The sequence below is a fragment of the Macaca nemestrina genome, chromosome 17 (genome assembly GCF_043159975.1).
Source record: "Macaca nemestrina isolate mMacNem1 chromosome 17, mMacNem.hap1, whole genome shotgun sequence".
Taxonomy (NCBI): domain Eukaryota; kingdom Metazoa; phylum Chordata; class Mammalia; order Primates; family Cercopithecidae; genus Macaca; species Macaca nemestrina.
The window spans coordinates 8,034,765-8,051,087 of record NC_092141.1 but is presented as its reverse complement, the minus strand read 5'-3'; the positions used below and the strand labels follow the sequence as shown (position 1 = coordinate 8,051,087).

The window sequence follows — 16,323 nt, the reverse complement described above, 5'->3', positions numbered from 1 at the left end:
ATATCGTAAAACATCCGGCGTGGTACGCTTCAGTGAGCCACAGCGCTAGAAGTAGGAGAAGCTCGCGAGATCTCTGCCGTTGCCGAGGAGACTAGGAGGTGGAGGAGAGGTGATCTCGCGAAAGGAAAGCGGTCAGGAGCGCTCGCGAGATCTCGGACCACCCAACCTGAAAGGTGCTTAAGAAGTTGAAAGGCCCAGAGGAGGCCTCCGGGCAAATGGCCGGAGCTGGACCGACCATGCTGCTACGAGAAGAGAATGGCTGTTGCAGTCGGCGTCAGAGCAGCTCCAGCGCCGGGGTTAGCACGGGCTCTGGTTCTGGGATTGAGGGGCAGTCGAGCAGCAAGATGGAGGGGGTGGGGGAACTGCAGCTCCCGGCAGCCTCTGGGCGTTGTGTGAGCGCCCCGCGGGCTGCCGGGAGCTGTGGTTCCGCGGGCGGGCAGCCGGGACTGCGCGGTCTGAGCGCTTGTTCCACCCCGCGCAGGATTCGGACGGAGAGCGCGAGGACTCGGCGGCTGCGCGCGCCCGGCAGCAGCTAGAGGCGCTGCTCAACAAAACTATGCGCATTCGCATGACAGATGGACGGACACTGGTGGGCTGCTTCCTCTGCACTGACCGTGACTGCAATGTCATCCTGGGCTCGGCGCAGGAGTTCCTCAAGCCGTCGGGTCAGTGCCTGGGGAATGCACACCCGCCTGGAAATGTGGCGGAACCTTACGCAAGGCATTTCCCCTTCAGGGCCTGGCTGCAGCCCTTGTTTTCTGGGGCTCGTTTTTGTGGCTCAGAGGGGCGGGACTGATGCCGGCCTGCTTCCCTGATCCTCTGATCCTTCTTTCCAGATTCCTTCTCTGCCGGGGAGCCCCGTGTTCTGGGCCTGGCCATGGTACCCGGACACCACATCGTTTCCATTGAGGTGCAGAGGGAGAGTCTGACCGGGCCTCCATATCTCTGACCACGGTGGCGCATACCTTTCAGACTTCATTAAACTTACGACCGAATGGACCTGTGTCTGTGTGTAGCTGGGATGCCAGTACAGGGATAGGACACCCCACCCCTAGAGGAAAGGACTCATCTGAAGTCGGGAGCACCCTCAACCCTCCTCTACCAACCGGGATGTCCAGGGGTGCCAGAGGTTCTCTCAAGTTCAGGGGTAGAGATGGGGGACAGGGCTGAACGATGCACCAACAGGCCCCAGGGTGGGCCCCTGCATCTTCCCTCCCACGCTGCTGCTCCAGAATTGTGGCGGGAGGGGGTGTCATCCTGCTCCGGAAGGCCCATTGTTTCCCACCCCGGCCTGGCAACACCGAGTTCCTTTAAGCTGGGGTCAGAGAACGGGCTCAGGTCCCCAAGGGGAGCAGGGGCAGGCGGCCGAGGCTGGGCCCCCTCCACTCTATTGATGGGGAGGTGCCTGGGGTCAGGGACAGATCTCTGAGTTCTGGCCAGGAAGAACGGACAAAAGCGATAAGGCCAGGGGGCTGAAGGATGCTCCTCTCTGCTCATTTGTGGCCCTGGCACATGTTTCCTGTTCCTCGGCACAGGGCAGGGGTGATAGTACTTGTGCCACTCCTGTGTTTGCAGAGCACGTTCAGTTCGTTAAATCTTTATTGATGCGTGGACACTCCTTCCCCTCCAGCCCCGCCCCCCAGCCCCGGAAATACTGGAGGAGCTGCACCATAAAAGGAGGGCACGAGATTGTTGTCCCATTCACGACGGGGCTGAGGGGAAGGTGTGCAGGTTCCAGCCCAGATGTTCAGGATTGAGATGTGGGTAGTGAAAGGAAAGTGGGTTTTCCGGGATGTGGGGGCTTTCCTCAGCATTGGGTCCACTGACGCTGCTGCTCCCAAGGGGATGCTAGGACTCCACTCAGGCAGGGGTGGGGGCAGGGCAGGTCGGAAGATGCCGGGCTTCAAGTCCTTGGGCCGAGTAAGAAGGAGGGCAGCCGTCAGGGTTGTTCTTGACTCGAGGGTCATTAGACCCAGACCTTTCCTGATGTAGGAACGGCCTGGGACCCTGGTGAGGCCCGGGTTTGCCGCGGATGCGGCGCGCGCCGACGCCGATAAAGGGCTCGGCTGTAGGGCACGAGGCAATCGGCTAGGCGGAGGCGCAGGCAGAGGCGGCGGTAGCTGGCCAGAGCAAGCACGAGCAGCGGCACGAGGAGCAGGAATCCGGTGACCAGAAGGGCCGTGAAACCGGGGTCCCGCAGGTGCGCGGTGCAAGGGGGTGCCTGGGAGCGCAGGAACTGTGGGAGAAGAGGCGTCAGGCCCAAGCCGACCGAGCCATACTGTGCACGGGGTGGAAACAGCCCAGGCGGGTTGAAGTTGTGGCCCATAGACCCCACCGCCAGCATCACCACACACCAACACCCACACTCACACGCACACCCGGGGACGCACGCTCACCTGAGAATGGCAGAGGAAGCCGAAGCCCAGCATGGTGACAGCGGGTAGCAAGATGGTCCCCAGCACCAGCGCCAGCAGGAGAAGATTGAAGGCAGCCACCAGCAGATTCTGGGCTGTTACAAGCACAGCGCAGGCCCAACAGTCCAGGGGGTCCCGGGGCTCTGGGCCGCCACCGGGAACCGCTCGCTGTGCCCCGGGGACATCCGCCATGGCCCGCCTGGATTCCGCCCGCCTGGGCTGCTGCCCTTATAGCCCTCTTTCCTGCCCCTCCCCCGGCCCAGCCTCTCCCCACCCCCCTTATCCTGGAATGCGGCTCTAGGATTAGGCACCCCCCATCCCGAGGAGCGGACCAGAGCCCTGGACATTCCACAGGCGCCTCCGGGGAGGGGCTCGCCCTCGCCAGGGTCTGCGCAGTCCTCCCCATCAATCACGGTCTTGCAGCCCTCCCGGTACTCTCCCTGCTATCACCAGCCGTTAGTGAAACAGGATTTTTTTTCTCCTTTTATTTTTAATATTAATATTCTCACACAAAAATCACCGAAAATAGGGGTAGGATTGGGAAGACCCCTCTGCCCCTGGGGCAGAGAGACAGTGCAGTGCGAGGGTGCGGGACTGTAAACCCCCCACCCCTCCGCAGCCCCAGCGTGGAGAAAAAACCAACAAAACGAAAATAAAGCCCCAGAGAAACTCACCCCGGGGTGTCCCTGCCCCAGTGAGGCCCTGGCCCTGGGTTGTTTCACACTTAAAAAGAAAAGGGGGTGGGGGTGAAGGTCTGTGTTTTTAAAGTTGGCCGGGGCTGGGAAGGACGGGGTTCCTTTTCCTCATAGTTCTTTCTTTAAAACCTTTAAATTTTTTTTATTTTATTTTATTTTTTTACAAAATACCATTTCAGTTCCCACTTCTTCCCCTACAGTACAGGAGTTGCTCACCCTCAGGTGGGGTTGGGGTCGGGTCGGGAGTGGGGGGACTGGTCCGAGAAAGTGCAGGACGTAGGGGAGGGGAGCGGGTTTGAGCACCATGAGAACCCGGCTGGAGCCGCGGGCGGACGGGCGGAGACGGTCGGGCCGGGCCCGGACACACACTGGGGCGCGGGGAGAGCCCGGCGACGGGCGGTCCCTGGAGGGGCGGGCAGAATGGCTTGGGGGTGTGGGAGGTCGGGTTTTCCCAAAAATGAATAAATAGAGGTGAGTGGGACTGTTATAAATTAAAAACCAAAAACAAAAAAAGAACAAAAAATACAAATCATAACCAAGTGAATAAAGAGACATGTACAGGGATCACAGCTAGCATTGGAAGTAAAAAAGGAGGTTCCGGGGGAGGGGTAAAGCCCATAGAAAGAATCTCATTAAAAACCTCGGCTGCCGTAACGTCTATGTACATACACGAGCCGCGTGCATCTGCGCCGGGCGGGCGGGCGGCTGGCAGGGTGAGGGAACCCGTATGTGACCCCTGCCGCCGCCGGAGCCTGGTCCTTGTGTCTGTTGCTAAAAAGGCCAAAGTCGGTGAGGGGAGGCGCTGGTGGGCGAGGGGCTGCCAGCCCCCTCCCCCGTCTCCCATTTTTTTTCCTTTTTTCCTCATATTTGCTAAAAAAAAAAAAAAAAAAAAATGTTTTTCTTAATAAATTAAGTGAGGGGAGCTGCCAATGGGGTGGAAGGGCTGGGCCCGACCCCCTTCCCGGCCACAGGCGGGACCTAGGTCCAGCCCAGGCATGTGCTGGTGGCCCCGCGGCGCCCTGCGCGGGCAGGCAGGCGGGCGGGGCGTCCGGCCTCATCGCGACGTGCTGGCTGGGGCCTGGGGGGAGAAAGCCGGCGGAGGCTCAGGGAAAGGCGCGGCCGGGCTCCCAAAGCCCGTCCCTGCAGCCTGCCCCAGTGCCCTCCTCCGCTGCCCGCGCGCCCGCCGGGCCCTCACCAGCGTGAAGGCGTCGTAGGCCTGAGCCAGCTCCTCCGTGCGGTACTGCTCCAGCACCACCACGCCCTGCAGGCCTGCGCTGCGGCGCCGGGCACAGCCCTCGCAGTGTACCAGGTACGTGTTGCGGCTGCCATTCTCACTTGTCACGAACAGGATGTTAAACACCTCCACCTGGGGCAGGGAGGAGAGGGTAGTCAGGGGGAGGAAGGGCCACTGTGGACACTCAGGGGGAGCAGGGGAGCAGGAGAGCCGGCCCACTCACATCGCACTCGTTGCAATAGTAGGCTGGCTCGTCCTTGACCCGGCCCTGGTAAGCGATTTTCTTCCCTGCCCGCACCAGGCTCTCGCGCTGTACCTGGCAGTGCTTCATGGACTGCAGCAGACAGAACCTGGGGAGCAGTGGGGTTGGGTTGAAACCACCAGCAGGGAGGAAGCCTGGTGCAGGGCTGGAGCAGGGGCAGAGGGGTGGACAGCCCCAGGGCCCTCCCCTAGAGACCTCCCCGCTTCATGTCTGGGTCACATCCTCTGTCCTGGGCATCTGTTATAGGTGAAATTTCCGTTGGTTTTTGTCTATTTGGACCACTAGGAAAGGTCATGACAGCAGGGACCTAGTTAGCCTCCCCAGCACAGTAACACTCGGGGCACAGGCAGACAAGGATGGAGAGAGGTAAGAATGGGGTGGAGTCAGGAAGAACAAGAACAGGGACCGGTCAGTGGAGGTGGGCTCCCACCCAAATAGGGTCCTCACTTGATCATCTTGAACAAATCAGGGTCGCTGATTTTGACCGTGCGAGCCACGTTCCATGACACGTGAATCATGGGCACGATGGATTTGACATTCTTCACCTCATTCCACTCGTATCGTTCCAGGGCCAGCTGGTACTGATAGGCTGCGGGCCAGAGGCGATCACAATAGGACTCTCAAACAGCCCCCAGACACCTAGGCCCAAGACCCTTCCCTCACTGCTGGCGGCTCTCCAGGCCCCAGCCTCCCAGGCCTTGCGGCTGAGGCCCCACACCATGCCAACACCTGCCCCACCCTCTCACCGGTGAGGGGCCCCACGTTCCAGGCAATGTTGTTGCACCAGCCGGTGGCCTGCACCCAGTGCACAGTCCCCGCATTAATCCACACGAGGTCTCCGGGGCGCTGCACGAAGCGGTACACAGGGATATTGGATGCATAGAGATCATCCAGGATTGGCCACCAGGAACCCGTCAAGTAATCCACGCCGTGCCTGCGGGGTGGCCACAAGTCAGGTGGGAACTGGGGACCGAGGGCGGGGACGCGGCAGGCTGACTTGCGCAGGACGGCACGCACCGATCACAGAAAGCGCTGATGGTCTCCCAGTAGTGCTCGTGCACCGCGAACCACTCGCAGTCGCCTGGACCAATGTTGATGTTGACGGAGCAGAAGTTGTTATTCTCCTGGTGGCCTGCAGGGGTCGACAGAGAACAGCATGGCTGGCCAGGTCGGAGCTGCGATCCCCGACAGCCCCGCCCTCTGCCCTCATTGGCTGACAGCTGAGCGCCCAGCCCCTCCTCTCGCGCTTCCCGCAGCGGCGCGCACAGGCTTGGAGCGCACCTGGCGTTCGGCTGCCGGGCACCTTCATGTACAGCTGCACCGTGTTCATGCCCAAGATGGTGTGGCCCACGTGGCTCAGCATGTTGCCCGTGGATGTTACCCGCATGAAGGCGGGCAGCTTCAGCAGCTCCTGCAGCTGGGGCTTCCACCTGCGGCGTGAAAGTGCGACAAGAGAGAAGCTATACCCCGCCCTCGCCACGAGGTCCCAGCAGCACTCCTGGCCCAACTTCCCTGGCCTCAGCCCCACTGACCGCTTGGCATCAGACAGGTCGATGTTGGTGCCAAACTTGATGATGTGATGGTTCTTCGGGTCTGGTGTGCTGCTGCTGGGGCGAAGAGCACAGGTTGGTGGAGACCAGAGGGAGGGGAAGGAAGCAGAAAGGGAAGGGGCACACCTGTACGGTACCTAGGAGGGGTTCCTGTGGTGCTGTCCGGCTCCTCTGACTCCTCATCCTCACTCTCCTTCTCCTCCTGCTCAGCCAGAGGGTAGGCAGACCTGGGTCAGACACCTTTCGAGAGCCCTCCCACCGCAGCCCCGTCCCAGGACCTGCCTCTGCCACATTGTCGTCTCACCTGCAGAGACTCCTGGAAGGATGAGGCCTGGTACTGTGCGTACTTGGCAATGGTGGTGTGGGAACGGGAGCTCTCACAGGGCCAGATCTGCCGAGTACCTGTCAGATCCCAGTTCTCATCTGAGGGCTGCTGCACCTGGGTGCGAACTTCCACGGTGTGCTCGCCACTCGCTTCCACCAGGGTCTTGGTGGAGAAGAGGCCCAAGTCTGAAAGGGAGGGCCAAGCAAGGGTGTTGGGGCAGAGGCAGAGGATAAGGACCAAGGACCCAACCGACCCTTTCCCTTTCTACTCCTCTGGGCTCTGACAGGGTGGTCATAGGCTTAGTAGAGCTCAGTCCAGGAGAAATAGGCAGGAACCCTAGCCCCACAGGAAGCTGGGCGTGCTGGCCTCTATCTGCATCCTCACCAGCCCTCTTTCTCCTGCAGCTGCTCAAGGACTCAGCCCCTCAACCAGTGTTCCCAGGTGTGCGCGTGGCCATGTGCACCGCACCTGACACATAGTAGGTGCTCAATGGCAGCTTCTTTTTTTCCCCATTTGGAGTCTTTCTAGTCAAAACAGCAGCTTCTTTGAGCTACCATTGGATCCAATTAAAGATTCAGTCAAGTGAAAGCCTGAAATGTGCTTCAAATAACTCAGAGTGGGGAAGGGAGGACATACAGATATAAAGGAGACAAGATTGACCTTTGTATTTCTATACAGCTTCCTCTAATTTTGTATGTGTTTGAAATTTTGCGCAACAAAAGACTGAGAGAGCGCCCCAAAATCACAGGTCTTCAGGGTTTTTCTAAAATCTATATTCTTCTCATCCTTAATCACAAAAAATTCAGAAATGACTCATCAGGCCCTGACTATGGCCCCCTCCCCCTTGCCAAATGCTGGAGACAGATGGGAGAAGAGTCCAATGCCAGTTGACCCATCACTCAGTGGACTCCTCAAAGCCACTGTCCTGACTCTTCAAGTGTGGGATTTCTCAGAGGGTCCTACATGCCCCAGACCCGTGCAGCCCTCCCTGACACTTTCTGCCCTCCATACTCACTGAGCCGCAGGGAGCCCGCCAGGCCCCGGATCACTGTGATGGGATTTCGAGGGTCTGTACAGAACTGCAGCAGGACAGGTGAGAAGGCGTCCCGTTTGCTCTCCAGCTGAGACATGACCAGGAGAGCTGGGGTCAGAGCCCTGGCCCAGGCTCAGAGCACCCCAGCAGTCCCCAACACTGTCTTAGAACCCTCTGGCAGGGGTGGTTCTGAGGCCAAGTGGCACACATACATAGATGCTGGGAGTAGGGGGGTTGAGTTTTTCCCGGGGCAGCTTCTCCTCAGTGTTGATCTTCGGTTTCACAGACTGGGCAGGGGAAAGGTAGGACTCTCGAAACTTCCCTTTCACCTTGGCATTCCTGTGGGAGGACAGTGGAATGAAGACACAAACATCAGGGTGATGGGGGAAGAGAGCCTGTCCCTGGGCCACACGGGCAGCCAACTCACTTGCTGGCGCGCACAACATCAGCAGCACAGTGGCTGATGGTGAGGTCTGCCATGCGCAGCCGCCGCTCTTCAACCTCAGAGGCGATAAAGGTCTCCTTGTCACCACTCTCTACCTTGATGAGCCGGATCTTCAGCTCCTTGGGGGGCCCCTCACTAAGTGAGCGCAGCTTCAGCATGTCAGCCCGGCTGACGCCCGGTGGCCCTGGAGCTTCCTCCCGAGCCTTCTTTCCGGGGACGGAGGCTGACGGGGGTGTGGGCTGGGCAGAAGGTGCAGGAGCTGGTGGAGGGGCTGGAGCTGTGGGTGGCTTGACCTTGGAGGCCCCACCAAGATCGGGCCGGGACTTCTCGCGCCCCTGGATCTCCTCACTCTGCAGGTCCAGGTTTCCTAGCACCCGGCGGCTCTTTTCTTTGGGGGCCTTGGTCTTGGCCTTTGCCCTGCCCTCACGGGGCCGCCGACCCACACTGTCTTTACAGGCCCGCCTGTGCCGCCGGTGCTCCTTCTGGTGCTCCTTCTGTCGCCGCTTACAGCTGCCTGTCACCGCTGCTGCCACCACCCCACCACCCTCCTCCTTGGCCTGTGCGGGGGGCAGCAGTCGCTCAGTCCCACTGTCCACTGGCTCTGCTGTGTCCACTGGGTCGGCTGGGTCAGTGGCACTCCGACCCACCCGCTCCACAAGGGTCTCGCAAGCCCGACTGATCTCTTCTAGCACCTCAGACTCAGAGCGAGCAGGGGGCAGAGGCAGGGGTGGGGGCGGCTGGGTGGGGGTCGTGGGGCCCGGGACTGGCTCTTCGCCCGCCCTGCGCTCCCGGGCCCAGGGCCCGCCTGAGGTAGAGAACTGAGATGACGAGGAAGCAGAGGGCTGTAGGGAGCCCTGGGCGCTAGGGGCCACTGAGGTGGGCGGCGGGGCGGTAGCACCTGATGGGGGGCCAGGGGAATACTGAGTGGTGGGCAAGGGCCCAGGCCGGGTGGAAACAGCTGCTCCAGTCCCCCGATAACAGTACTTTTGTCCCTCCAGCACGGAGGCCAAGGATTTGAGCAGGCTGGCCGGGTTGGCGGGTGGTGGTGGTGGTGGCTGTGCCTGAGGGGGTGGAGGGAACTTGGCTAGAGGCGGTGGTGGTGGTAGGGCTGGTGGTGGCTTCTTCTCCTCTTCCTGGGTGGCCGTGGTGGTGGTGGTGGTGGTGGTGACGGCGGCAGCAGGAGCAGTAGTGGTGGGGGCTGTGTCGGTGGGGAAAGGAGGCTGCAGAGATGCAAAGGGCTCCTTCAGCGGGGGCGGGGGGGCCACGCCTGCTTCGTGTTGTTGCTGTTCCTCTTCCTTGCGAATGGATTCATCCAGCATCTTCATGATGTTGGCCAGCCCATCAGGTAGGATCTTGAATTCGGCTGGCTCCTCAAACTGGTCCTCCAGTGGAGTAGGGGGAAAATCAAAGAGTCGCGGGCCTCGGGCAGGCAGCTCCCCAACCCTGGGCGGCACAGGCTGGGGGGCTTTACTCAGGGGGCCTGGGGGTGGCCCTGGCCCCACCTCGGGGGTCTTTGGGAAGGAGACCCTGGGCCGGGGGCTCTCCGGGCGCCTGAAGCTTCCTGAGGTATTTTGGTGGCAGGAGGAAGGAGGGGCTGGAGGCAGGGCAAGAGTCAGGGGTACAAGAGGTGGGTCCTGGGGATTCTGTGCTGGGCTGGGAGGCCGGGGAAGGGAGTCTATACTTCTGGCCAGATAGGGTGGTGGGGGAAAGGACACAGGCCCAGCAGGGCTGCTGCTGTGGCTGCCATTGTTGCTGTTGCTACTGCTGGTGGTTGGGGCTGGGGGAGTGGGAGGGGTGTGAGAATCCTGAGTGCCCACAGAAAAGCGGGAGGCTGGAGGCCCCAAGAAGCCCTCGCGATGGGGGAGGGGTGGTGGGGCAGGGCGGGGGGGTCCCTCAGTCCCAAAGAAGAGCTCCTCTAAGATCTCTCCATCCTCTCGGGCTGCCCGGCAGGCCGGACCCTTCAACCAGGCAGGGGGTGGTGGGGGGCGTAAGAGGCGGGGACAGGGGGGTGGAGGGGGTGAGGAAGGTCCAGGTGGCAGGGATAGGTGGGGAGTGGCAGCGGGAGCCCCCAAGAACGGTTTCCGACTGCTGTGCGCCGAGGGCCCCAGGCGGCCCTGGTGGGAGACTTCCAGCACGGGAGTTTGGTAATGGTCAGCGCCGGGCTGCAAGTGTAGAAGCGGGTGGTCAGAGCATTGCTTGGGCCACCTCAAGACAAGCTCCACCCATGCCCCCCTTCACCCGCAGTTGTCACTCACAATGCCTGGGTTTGGCTCCACGCCCCGGAGACCAGTGTTGCTGCTGCTGCTACTGCTGCTGGTGGTGGTGGTGCCGGGGAGGCCAGGGGGCCGGGAAGGGGCGTAAGGCACGCAGGCGGTGGTTGCTGCTGGTGAAACGCTGGAGTCCATCCGCGACCTCTGAACTCTGCTCTCTCTAAGGTCACTTCCGGGGGGACGGGTGGCAGGCAGGCAGCCATGGCTCTCTGCTCCTGGGGGGCGGGGGCCCGGGCCTGGGGGAGCAGCCGGGACCAGCCGGTGGCCAGGGGGATGCGTGGTGTACGCTGGAGCTGGGTATGGATATGGGTGAGGCAGCGAGTGCCGCTGCTCCTATAGGAGATAAACAGGGATGTAGGGTGAAGAATAGAGAGCATGGCACTTGCAGGTGAGAGGTGAAAGGCAACGGGCAGGGGCTCACCTGACGCTCTGGGGGTGCTGAACCCTTGCGCTCTGGGCCCCAGGCATCTCCATGCAGGGTACTCCACAGCCCTGGCTTGGTTAGCTGAAATGGGGGACTGGTGGCCAGACCAGGCAGGGGTGGTGGTGGCGGTGGTGGTGGTGGTAATGGTGGTGGAGGCAGTGGCAGTCCTGGGGGAAGGCCAGTCTAGGAGAGAAGAGAGTGTGAGAATCCCATTCCTTGCCCAAGTCCTGCCTACTTACTGCCTGCTGGCCCCCCTATACCCACACCTGTTCAGAGTTGCAGCCTCTCCTTCGCTTGCCTCCAGGGCTGAGGCCCTCCTCCCCCGAGGGGCCTGAGAGCGCTGCAGGAGGCACGGGCTGCACCACTGGGGGTTCGGCAGCTCGCTTCACCGGGGGACCTCCCCGCTTGGCTCCATAGTTCCGCTTGTGCTGAGAACAAAAAGAGAGAAGAGAAAATGGCACGGGTGCAGGCACAGCCTGGCCTTCCTCCCTAACCCATCCAGTGCCAGCCTCACCTCAAGGTGTAGCAAGTTCCACACTTGCTCCAGTGGCGGCAGAACCTTGGCTCGGTGCTGGCAGGAGCCAGTATGAAAGTTCCAGAGCTGGGCCTGGGGGTGGGGGGACACAGGGCAGGAACACGTCAGGCGGGGCACTGAGCCAGAAGGCACAATTGTACAATCCTGTCCCCCATGCCCTGCCTCCTCCTACCTGCTGCAGTCGGCCAATGCGGGGTCCCAGCTCAGCGAAGCTTCCTCCGTATCGAAGGGCGCTGTGGTAGCAGCGTGTGGCCTCCTCACTGTCATGCTCTGACTCGTACAGTTGCCCAAGCTGTTCCCAAAGCCCTGGCTGGGCTGGCTCCCGGAGCAGTGCCTGCACACAGCCATGCAGGGATTCCAGCTTCCCATGGAGGGGTCTTGGAGTGGGCGCCCTACAGAGCAGAAGGGGTGGGGGTGTGGGTTGGGTTTGGGCTTGAGGGGACTCTTTCAAGGCCCCAGCTTTACCTCCCACCCCCAGAACCTTCAAATATCCACTCACCCTGGAGCATAATATGGTTTGTTGGGGTGCCCAGAACTACTGCCATGTGAAGGGGGTAGGGGAGCAGGAAGCGGGGGCTGCCCAATGCTGGCTGAGCATCTGGAGAGAGAAGGAGTCTGTTATGTACAGCAAGAAGGAGCAATCTTGTCCTACCTAGGCAGGAGGGGGCTGATGCACAGAAACCCACAGAATGACAGGAACCCAGGGAGATTGAGGGGTACAGAAATGGAAAGAGGTGTGCCTGGAGACAGAGGGCCCCAAATTCTCACCTGCCTCCAGGCAGCCATGCGCTACGAGGAGGGGGATGAGGCGGGCAGGAGCTCCAGGCCCCAGCACAGCTCAGGCCCCCAAGGGCAAAGGCTTCCCGTGCAGCGCGGGCCCCTGGAGGGTCCACTGCCCGATGCATCCAGCCTGAGTTGGGGATAAGAAATTATGCTCTTACTGCAGGCAAAACCAGAGCTGCCAGTGTACATCCAGCCAGCTCAGTCCCAGATTTTCCCTTACCAGGTCAGCAGTGGCCCCAGGAGCCCTGGAGATTGGGCACGGCCCCCTGCCCCAGTTCTCTGGGGCGATGGTCCGGCTCCAGCCGCTTTGATAAGAGTGCCCGCTACCCCCAGATGGCTTCCTGGGTCCTTTCACAGCCAATTCTACAGAGAGGAGGAAAAGGAGTGAGACGAGCTGGCCAGCACATAGTCAAGGCCCAGGGGCTGGGATGGGTGGACTGTGGCATCCACCAATCTGTCATTTGTGTAAAGGGCCCGGCCTTAGCTTTCCCCAAAGGGAGGCCCACCCAGCCCAACCAGTCCCTAGAGGCCCAGGAGTGTGGCTGGGAGCCGGGACGTGTGTGGCAGGGAACCAGAAGGCCGGTCAGAGGGACGGGGTAGCTGCGCTGCTACGCTTCCAGTCCGGAGTCACCCGGCCGACCCGCAACGCAGCGGCCGCTTACCCGGCCTCCGTGGGAGCGTCCTCACACCGCGTCGGCAAGCTCCAGAGATCTGGCCAATCACAGGACTTCCTCTCTCCCCAGAAAGCCAATCATCACCCGTGTCTCCGCCTCAGTAACAGCCTGGCCGGAACCAATAGGAGCGAGGTGAGCCCGGCAGCGGTGGCCCGGGGAGGAGGGGCGCCGGAGCCGGTCAGACGGGCTCAGCCCGGGGTGACCCCGATGTGACCCCGCGGCTCCCACCTTGGGTCCCCATCTAGGATCTGACACTCCGGCCGTCAGGGCCAGAAGGCAGCCAGGACAAGACGCATGCGGATGAGGCCGGTGAGTCGCACGCCCCGGCCGGCGTGGGGGCTGGCGCTACCCGCAAGCCTCACGCACCGAGAGCCGCCGGTGGCCACGGCCAGGCCGCTCGAGTAGCCCCGCGCCCGGCCACCGCAAGACCGACGGACAGCAGACGGATACAGAACGCAAAAAAGACGTCCCTCCCCTTCCTCACTTTACCTCGCCCAGTGACAGACCTCCCTACCCCGAGCGCCCCTAATAACTGCTTAGGGCTGGCCAGCCACAAGCGACTTCCACGGCACCCAAACCCGTCCACGCCGCTATCAGGGCGCTCCACCCCCAACGCCTGACCCCGACCCAAACCTTGGTCAAGCCCTCAGGCTCATACCCAGTTGCTCCAGGTCCTCTACTTCCCCTGGCTTTCTGGGTCTTCAATACCGACCGACCCCCAAAATCAGACCCCCTTTTAGTCCCCCAACTTCCGAGAAGTCGCGCACCGCGGTCCCGAGTGGCCCCTCTCTCGTGGCTCGCGTATCCTCTCTGCCCTTCCCCGCCGGGGCCACGCGGTTCCCCACGGCCCACGTGGCCCCCGCCCCCCAAGGGAGGGGGGGATTTCGGGGGTTGCCCGTGACGTGGCTACTTGCGCAGCGGAAGCGGTGTGTGTAAAATGTACTGGGGGGGGGGGTCCTGAGGGAGGGATGAGGGCGGGGCCCGACAGGCAGTGACATCACTCTTGTCCCACTCTCACCGCCCACTCCCTTAAAGAACCCAGAACCCGTTTCACTTCCTCCTTCACGCCCCCCCCCCACCCCTTCGCTTTGGTGCCGGCTGGACCCCCGACTGGCACAGCGCTCTCCTCTCCTGGGCACCTTCCCTTTAGTCCCAGCTCTTCTTTCTTGCCCCTCTAAGCCCAAGAGCTGCGACCCCGCGCCTCCTCCGCGCCTACCCAGCGTCCCCGCAGGTAGGGAGCCGGCTTGGCTCCCGGGATCGGTCCATTGAGAGCCTAGAGTACAAAGAGCATCGAGAGGCGAGTGTCGAGTACAAAGCGGCGGGGGCGGGGCCAGTGCTCCAGCTGGAGCGAGCGCCGGGCAGGAAGCCGGGGGAGAGTGCGCGACGAAGGGTTGGGGGTGGCTGGAAAGTTCGCCTTCGTTGAGAGAAGTCTGCGCTGTGGGGAAATTTCCACCCAGCCCACAAGGGCAGACGGGTTTCTGGTGAAAAGAGCCTTCCTTCCCGAAGGGGTAAGGTAGTTTGTTTGCATGGAAGCTCTTGGACCCTACAGGTCCCTGCGTGCCACTCTCCCGCCGAGCCCTTGTGGGCGCTTGGGCCCCGCGGACCCTCTCCGCGGTTCCCGTGGTATTACTGTCAGAACTCTCTCCTCACTAGAGACAGCATCCTTTCCATCAGTAACCAAGCCAGGTACAGCGCTGAACTGTGGTCAAGTATGGCACTCCCAGACTGCCCCCACCCGAGTACCGAGGCAGGGGCGGGGAGGAGACCCAAGGACCAGACGTGGTGGGGGAGCCGGGGAACCAGACAACAGAGGAGCAGATGCCTGCTTGGGAAGTGGTCCCAAGAGCGCCGCCAGTTACCAGGAAAGGCAGCTTCCCCTTCGGCGATGATGACACTTCCCCTCTGCCACTTCCCCTTTCCCACGGGGAACTGACTCAGCTTTCCCTAAGTCAGTGAGTGCTGTCCCTCCAGCCCCCTGCTCTTCCACCTTTATCCACAAAGCCCCACGCCGGCACCCAAGAATACAAAGCCCTCACTTGAAAACAAAACTTCCTGTACACTAAACACACACTCATTCTGGCCAGCAACCTCGGATCCTTGTCCGCACCCGGGACACAGGCGCTGGACTCCTCACTCGCCCCCCGTACAAAGCCCTCCCTCGGGCTCTGATTCAGGTTTGGGGTGGGGGAGCGTGAGTCACCCAGAAAACCTTCCCCTCTTCCCACTGACTCAGCCCCCGCCTCCCTGAACACACACAGACACACAGTCAGAGGCAGACACAACTCCTCAGCCCACACACCGGCTCACCACCGGTCCCGCGGAATTTCCCCTCTCGTCTTCCCCCACGATGGCCCCTCCCCGTGCCGGGCAGCCCCGACGCGGCGCTTGCACCTGTTCCCCAGCCGCCGCCGGCTCGCGCTCCACTCTCACCTCCACTCTCGCTCTGGGTCAAGAATAACCCTCCCTGACTCCCGGTGTCCATACTAACCAAGGGGAGGGGACCACGGACAGGCACAAAGACTGACACCCACAGACTCCTCGGAGACAGGCGAGAGGTAGACGCACGCGGCCAGAGCCAGGCTGGGAGGCTGATATACTTCTGAGGCAGACATTCCAGCCTCTCCCGACCCGACCCACAACCTTGAGAGCCAGCGGCTCTGAAAGGGTTAATTCCGCTCCCGCCGAGGCCACACCCCCTCCATCCGGGCACTCCCGGCAAAGCCCAGCTCCGCCCCCTCCATCCGGGCCCTGGACTCGAGACTTTGACCGACCCCCTCCATCCCCGCCCCCGCTGGAGCCCCAAGAGAGAAATACTCCATCAATCACACCCACTTAACTCTCTCTGGGCTTGAGCCGAGGAGCCCCTCCGCGCAGCGCCGCAGCCGCGCGGGACGCGTGGTAAGAGGCCTGAAGTGCGCACGCAAACTCACGTGACGGCCAGAGACAAGAGCCCACAAATAGTGTTTTACCGAGCCGACAATCAGCGGGCATGCTGCGCGCGCGCCGAGGTGGGGCGGTCCAGGACATTGGTCGCAACCCGCTCCCTGCCCGTTCTCAGCACGCCTGGTGGAAGCGAGGGGTTACAGGCTCGCTTCTTACCTGGGGGAGGGGGAGGCGGAGGGGAGGGCCGCCGGCTGAGGCTCCGCTGTGACTCAGCCACCCGGGCAGGCCGCCCGCCCGGGATTCCCTTCCCCAGCCTTCCCCTGGCTGCCGGCCCCTCCCCGCCCCCCACCGAGGAGTGACGGTGCCGGCCCCGGCCCGCTATGTGTCACTGCAGGCCTTGTGTCTGCCTCTGACTGGGCGCTGTGTTCACCAGTCTGTCTGACACGGTCGGCTGTGCGTGGGTCCCGGTGTCTGTCTCCGTGTGCACCTGCATATCTGCTCATCTTGTCTCCCTCTGTGCCTGTGTCTGACGCGTTCCTGTCATTATCCCTGTCTACATGACTCCGCGGGGCTGTCTCTGTCTGTGTGTCTGCCTAGCTCCTGTCTCGGTCTTTTGTCTGGGTCTGCCTCTGCATCACTAGCGTGATCACGTGTGTCTCCGCACATGCCCTTCTGTGTTTGCCTTCATGTTACTGAACAGAGTCGGGGCGACACTGGCACAGGCCCACCCTGCTGACTCCTTGCTACACTCCTCTGGATTCTGACGTCTCGCTGGATCAGTGATTACTCTGAGTCA

General features: G+C 61.9%; 3 protein-coding genes across 12 annotated transcripts in view; 1 reads left to right on the top strand and 2 right to left on the bottom strand.

Moving 5' to 3' along the window:
• Positions 1-155: 155 nt before the first annotated feature.
• LOC105473814 (N-alpha-acetyltransferase 38, NatC auxiliary subunit) lies at positions 156-995 on the top strand. The gene is made up of 3 exons (XM_011727880.2): positions 156-296; positions 482-665; positions 837-995. The coding sequence occupies exons 1-3, from the start codon at positions 216-218 to the stop codon at positions 947-949; spliced, it is 378 nt and encodes a 125-aa protein (XP_011726182.1). The 5' UTR covers positions 156-215; the 3' UTR covers positions 950-995.
• Positions 996-1,127: 132 nt separating this feature from the next.
• Positions 1,128-2,652, bottom strand: LOC105473762 (transmembrane protein 88). 2 transcript variants are annotated; one of them, XM_011727740.3, is made up of 2 exons: positions 2,397-2,652; positions 1,128-2,236 (listed from the first exon to the last, which is right to left on the bottom strand). In XM_011727740.3, the coding sequence occupies exons 1-2, from the start codon at positions 2,604-2,606 to the stop codon at positions 1,967-1,969; spliced, it is 480 nt and encodes a 159-aa protein (XP_011726042.1). In that variant the 5' UTR covers positions 2,607-2,652; the 3' UTR covers positions 1,128-1,966. The 2 variants fall into 2 exon arrangements, with proteins under 2 accessions (XP_011726042.1, XP_024646246.2); XM_024790478.2 differs by having other exon boundaries at positions 1,128-1,910.
• A 232-nt stretch (positions 2,653-2,884) lies between these two features.
• The window catches only part of LOC105473717 (lysine demethylase 6B), a 21,748-nt gene continuing 8,309 nt past the window's right edge, over positions 2,885-16,323 (bottom strand). For 5 of the 9 annotated variants that reach the window (XM_071082315.1, XM_071082313.1, XM_071082317.1 and 2 more), the window contains 21 exons: positions 12,633-12,752; positions 12,191-12,333; positions 11,956-12,097; positions 11,687-11,785; positions 11,360-11,579; positions 11,167-11,259; positions 10,919-11,080; positions 10,650-10,835; positions 10,214-10,561; positions 7,941-10,120; positions 7,726-7,852; positions 7,496-7,601; positions 6,460-6,665; positions 6,293-6,357; positions 6,138-6,209; positions 5,887-6,035; positions 5,623-5,737; positions 5,352-5,539; positions 5,053-5,194; positions 4,567-4,693; positions 3,982-4,475 (listed from right to left, as the gene is read on the bottom strand). In XM_071082315.1, the coding sequence (XP_070938416.1) occupies positions 4,164-4,475; positions 4,567-4,693; positions 5,053-5,194; positions 5,352-5,539; positions 5,623-5,737; positions 5,887-6,035; positions 6,138-6,209; positions 6,293-6,357; positions 6,460-6,665; positions 7,496-7,601; positions 7,726-7,852; positions 7,941-10,120; positions 10,214-10,561; positions 10,650-10,835; positions 10,919-11,080; positions 11,167-11,259; positions 11,360-11,579; positions 11,687-11,785; positions 11,956-12,092 (5,034 nt within the window). In that variant the 5' untranslated portion in view covers positions 12,093-12,097; positions 12,191-12,333; positions 12,633-12,752 and the 3' untranslated portion in view covers positions 3,982-4,163. Of the gene's footprint in view, positions 4,476-4,566; positions 4,694-5,052; positions 5,195-5,351; positions 5,540-5,622; positions 5,738-5,886; positions 6,036-6,137; positions 6,213-6,292; positions 6,358-6,459; positions 6,666-7,495; positions 7,602-7,725; positions 7,853-7,940; positions 10,121-10,213; positions 10,562-10,649; positions 10,836-10,918; positions 11,081-11,166; positions 11,260-11,359; positions 11,580-11,686; positions 11,786-11,955; positions 12,098-12,190; positions 12,334-12,632; positions 12,753-13,302; positions 13,389-16,323 lie in introns of those variants that run through there. The other 4 variants (XM_071082318.1, XM_071082319.1, XM_011727720.3 and 1 more) reach the window with 4 other exon arrangements.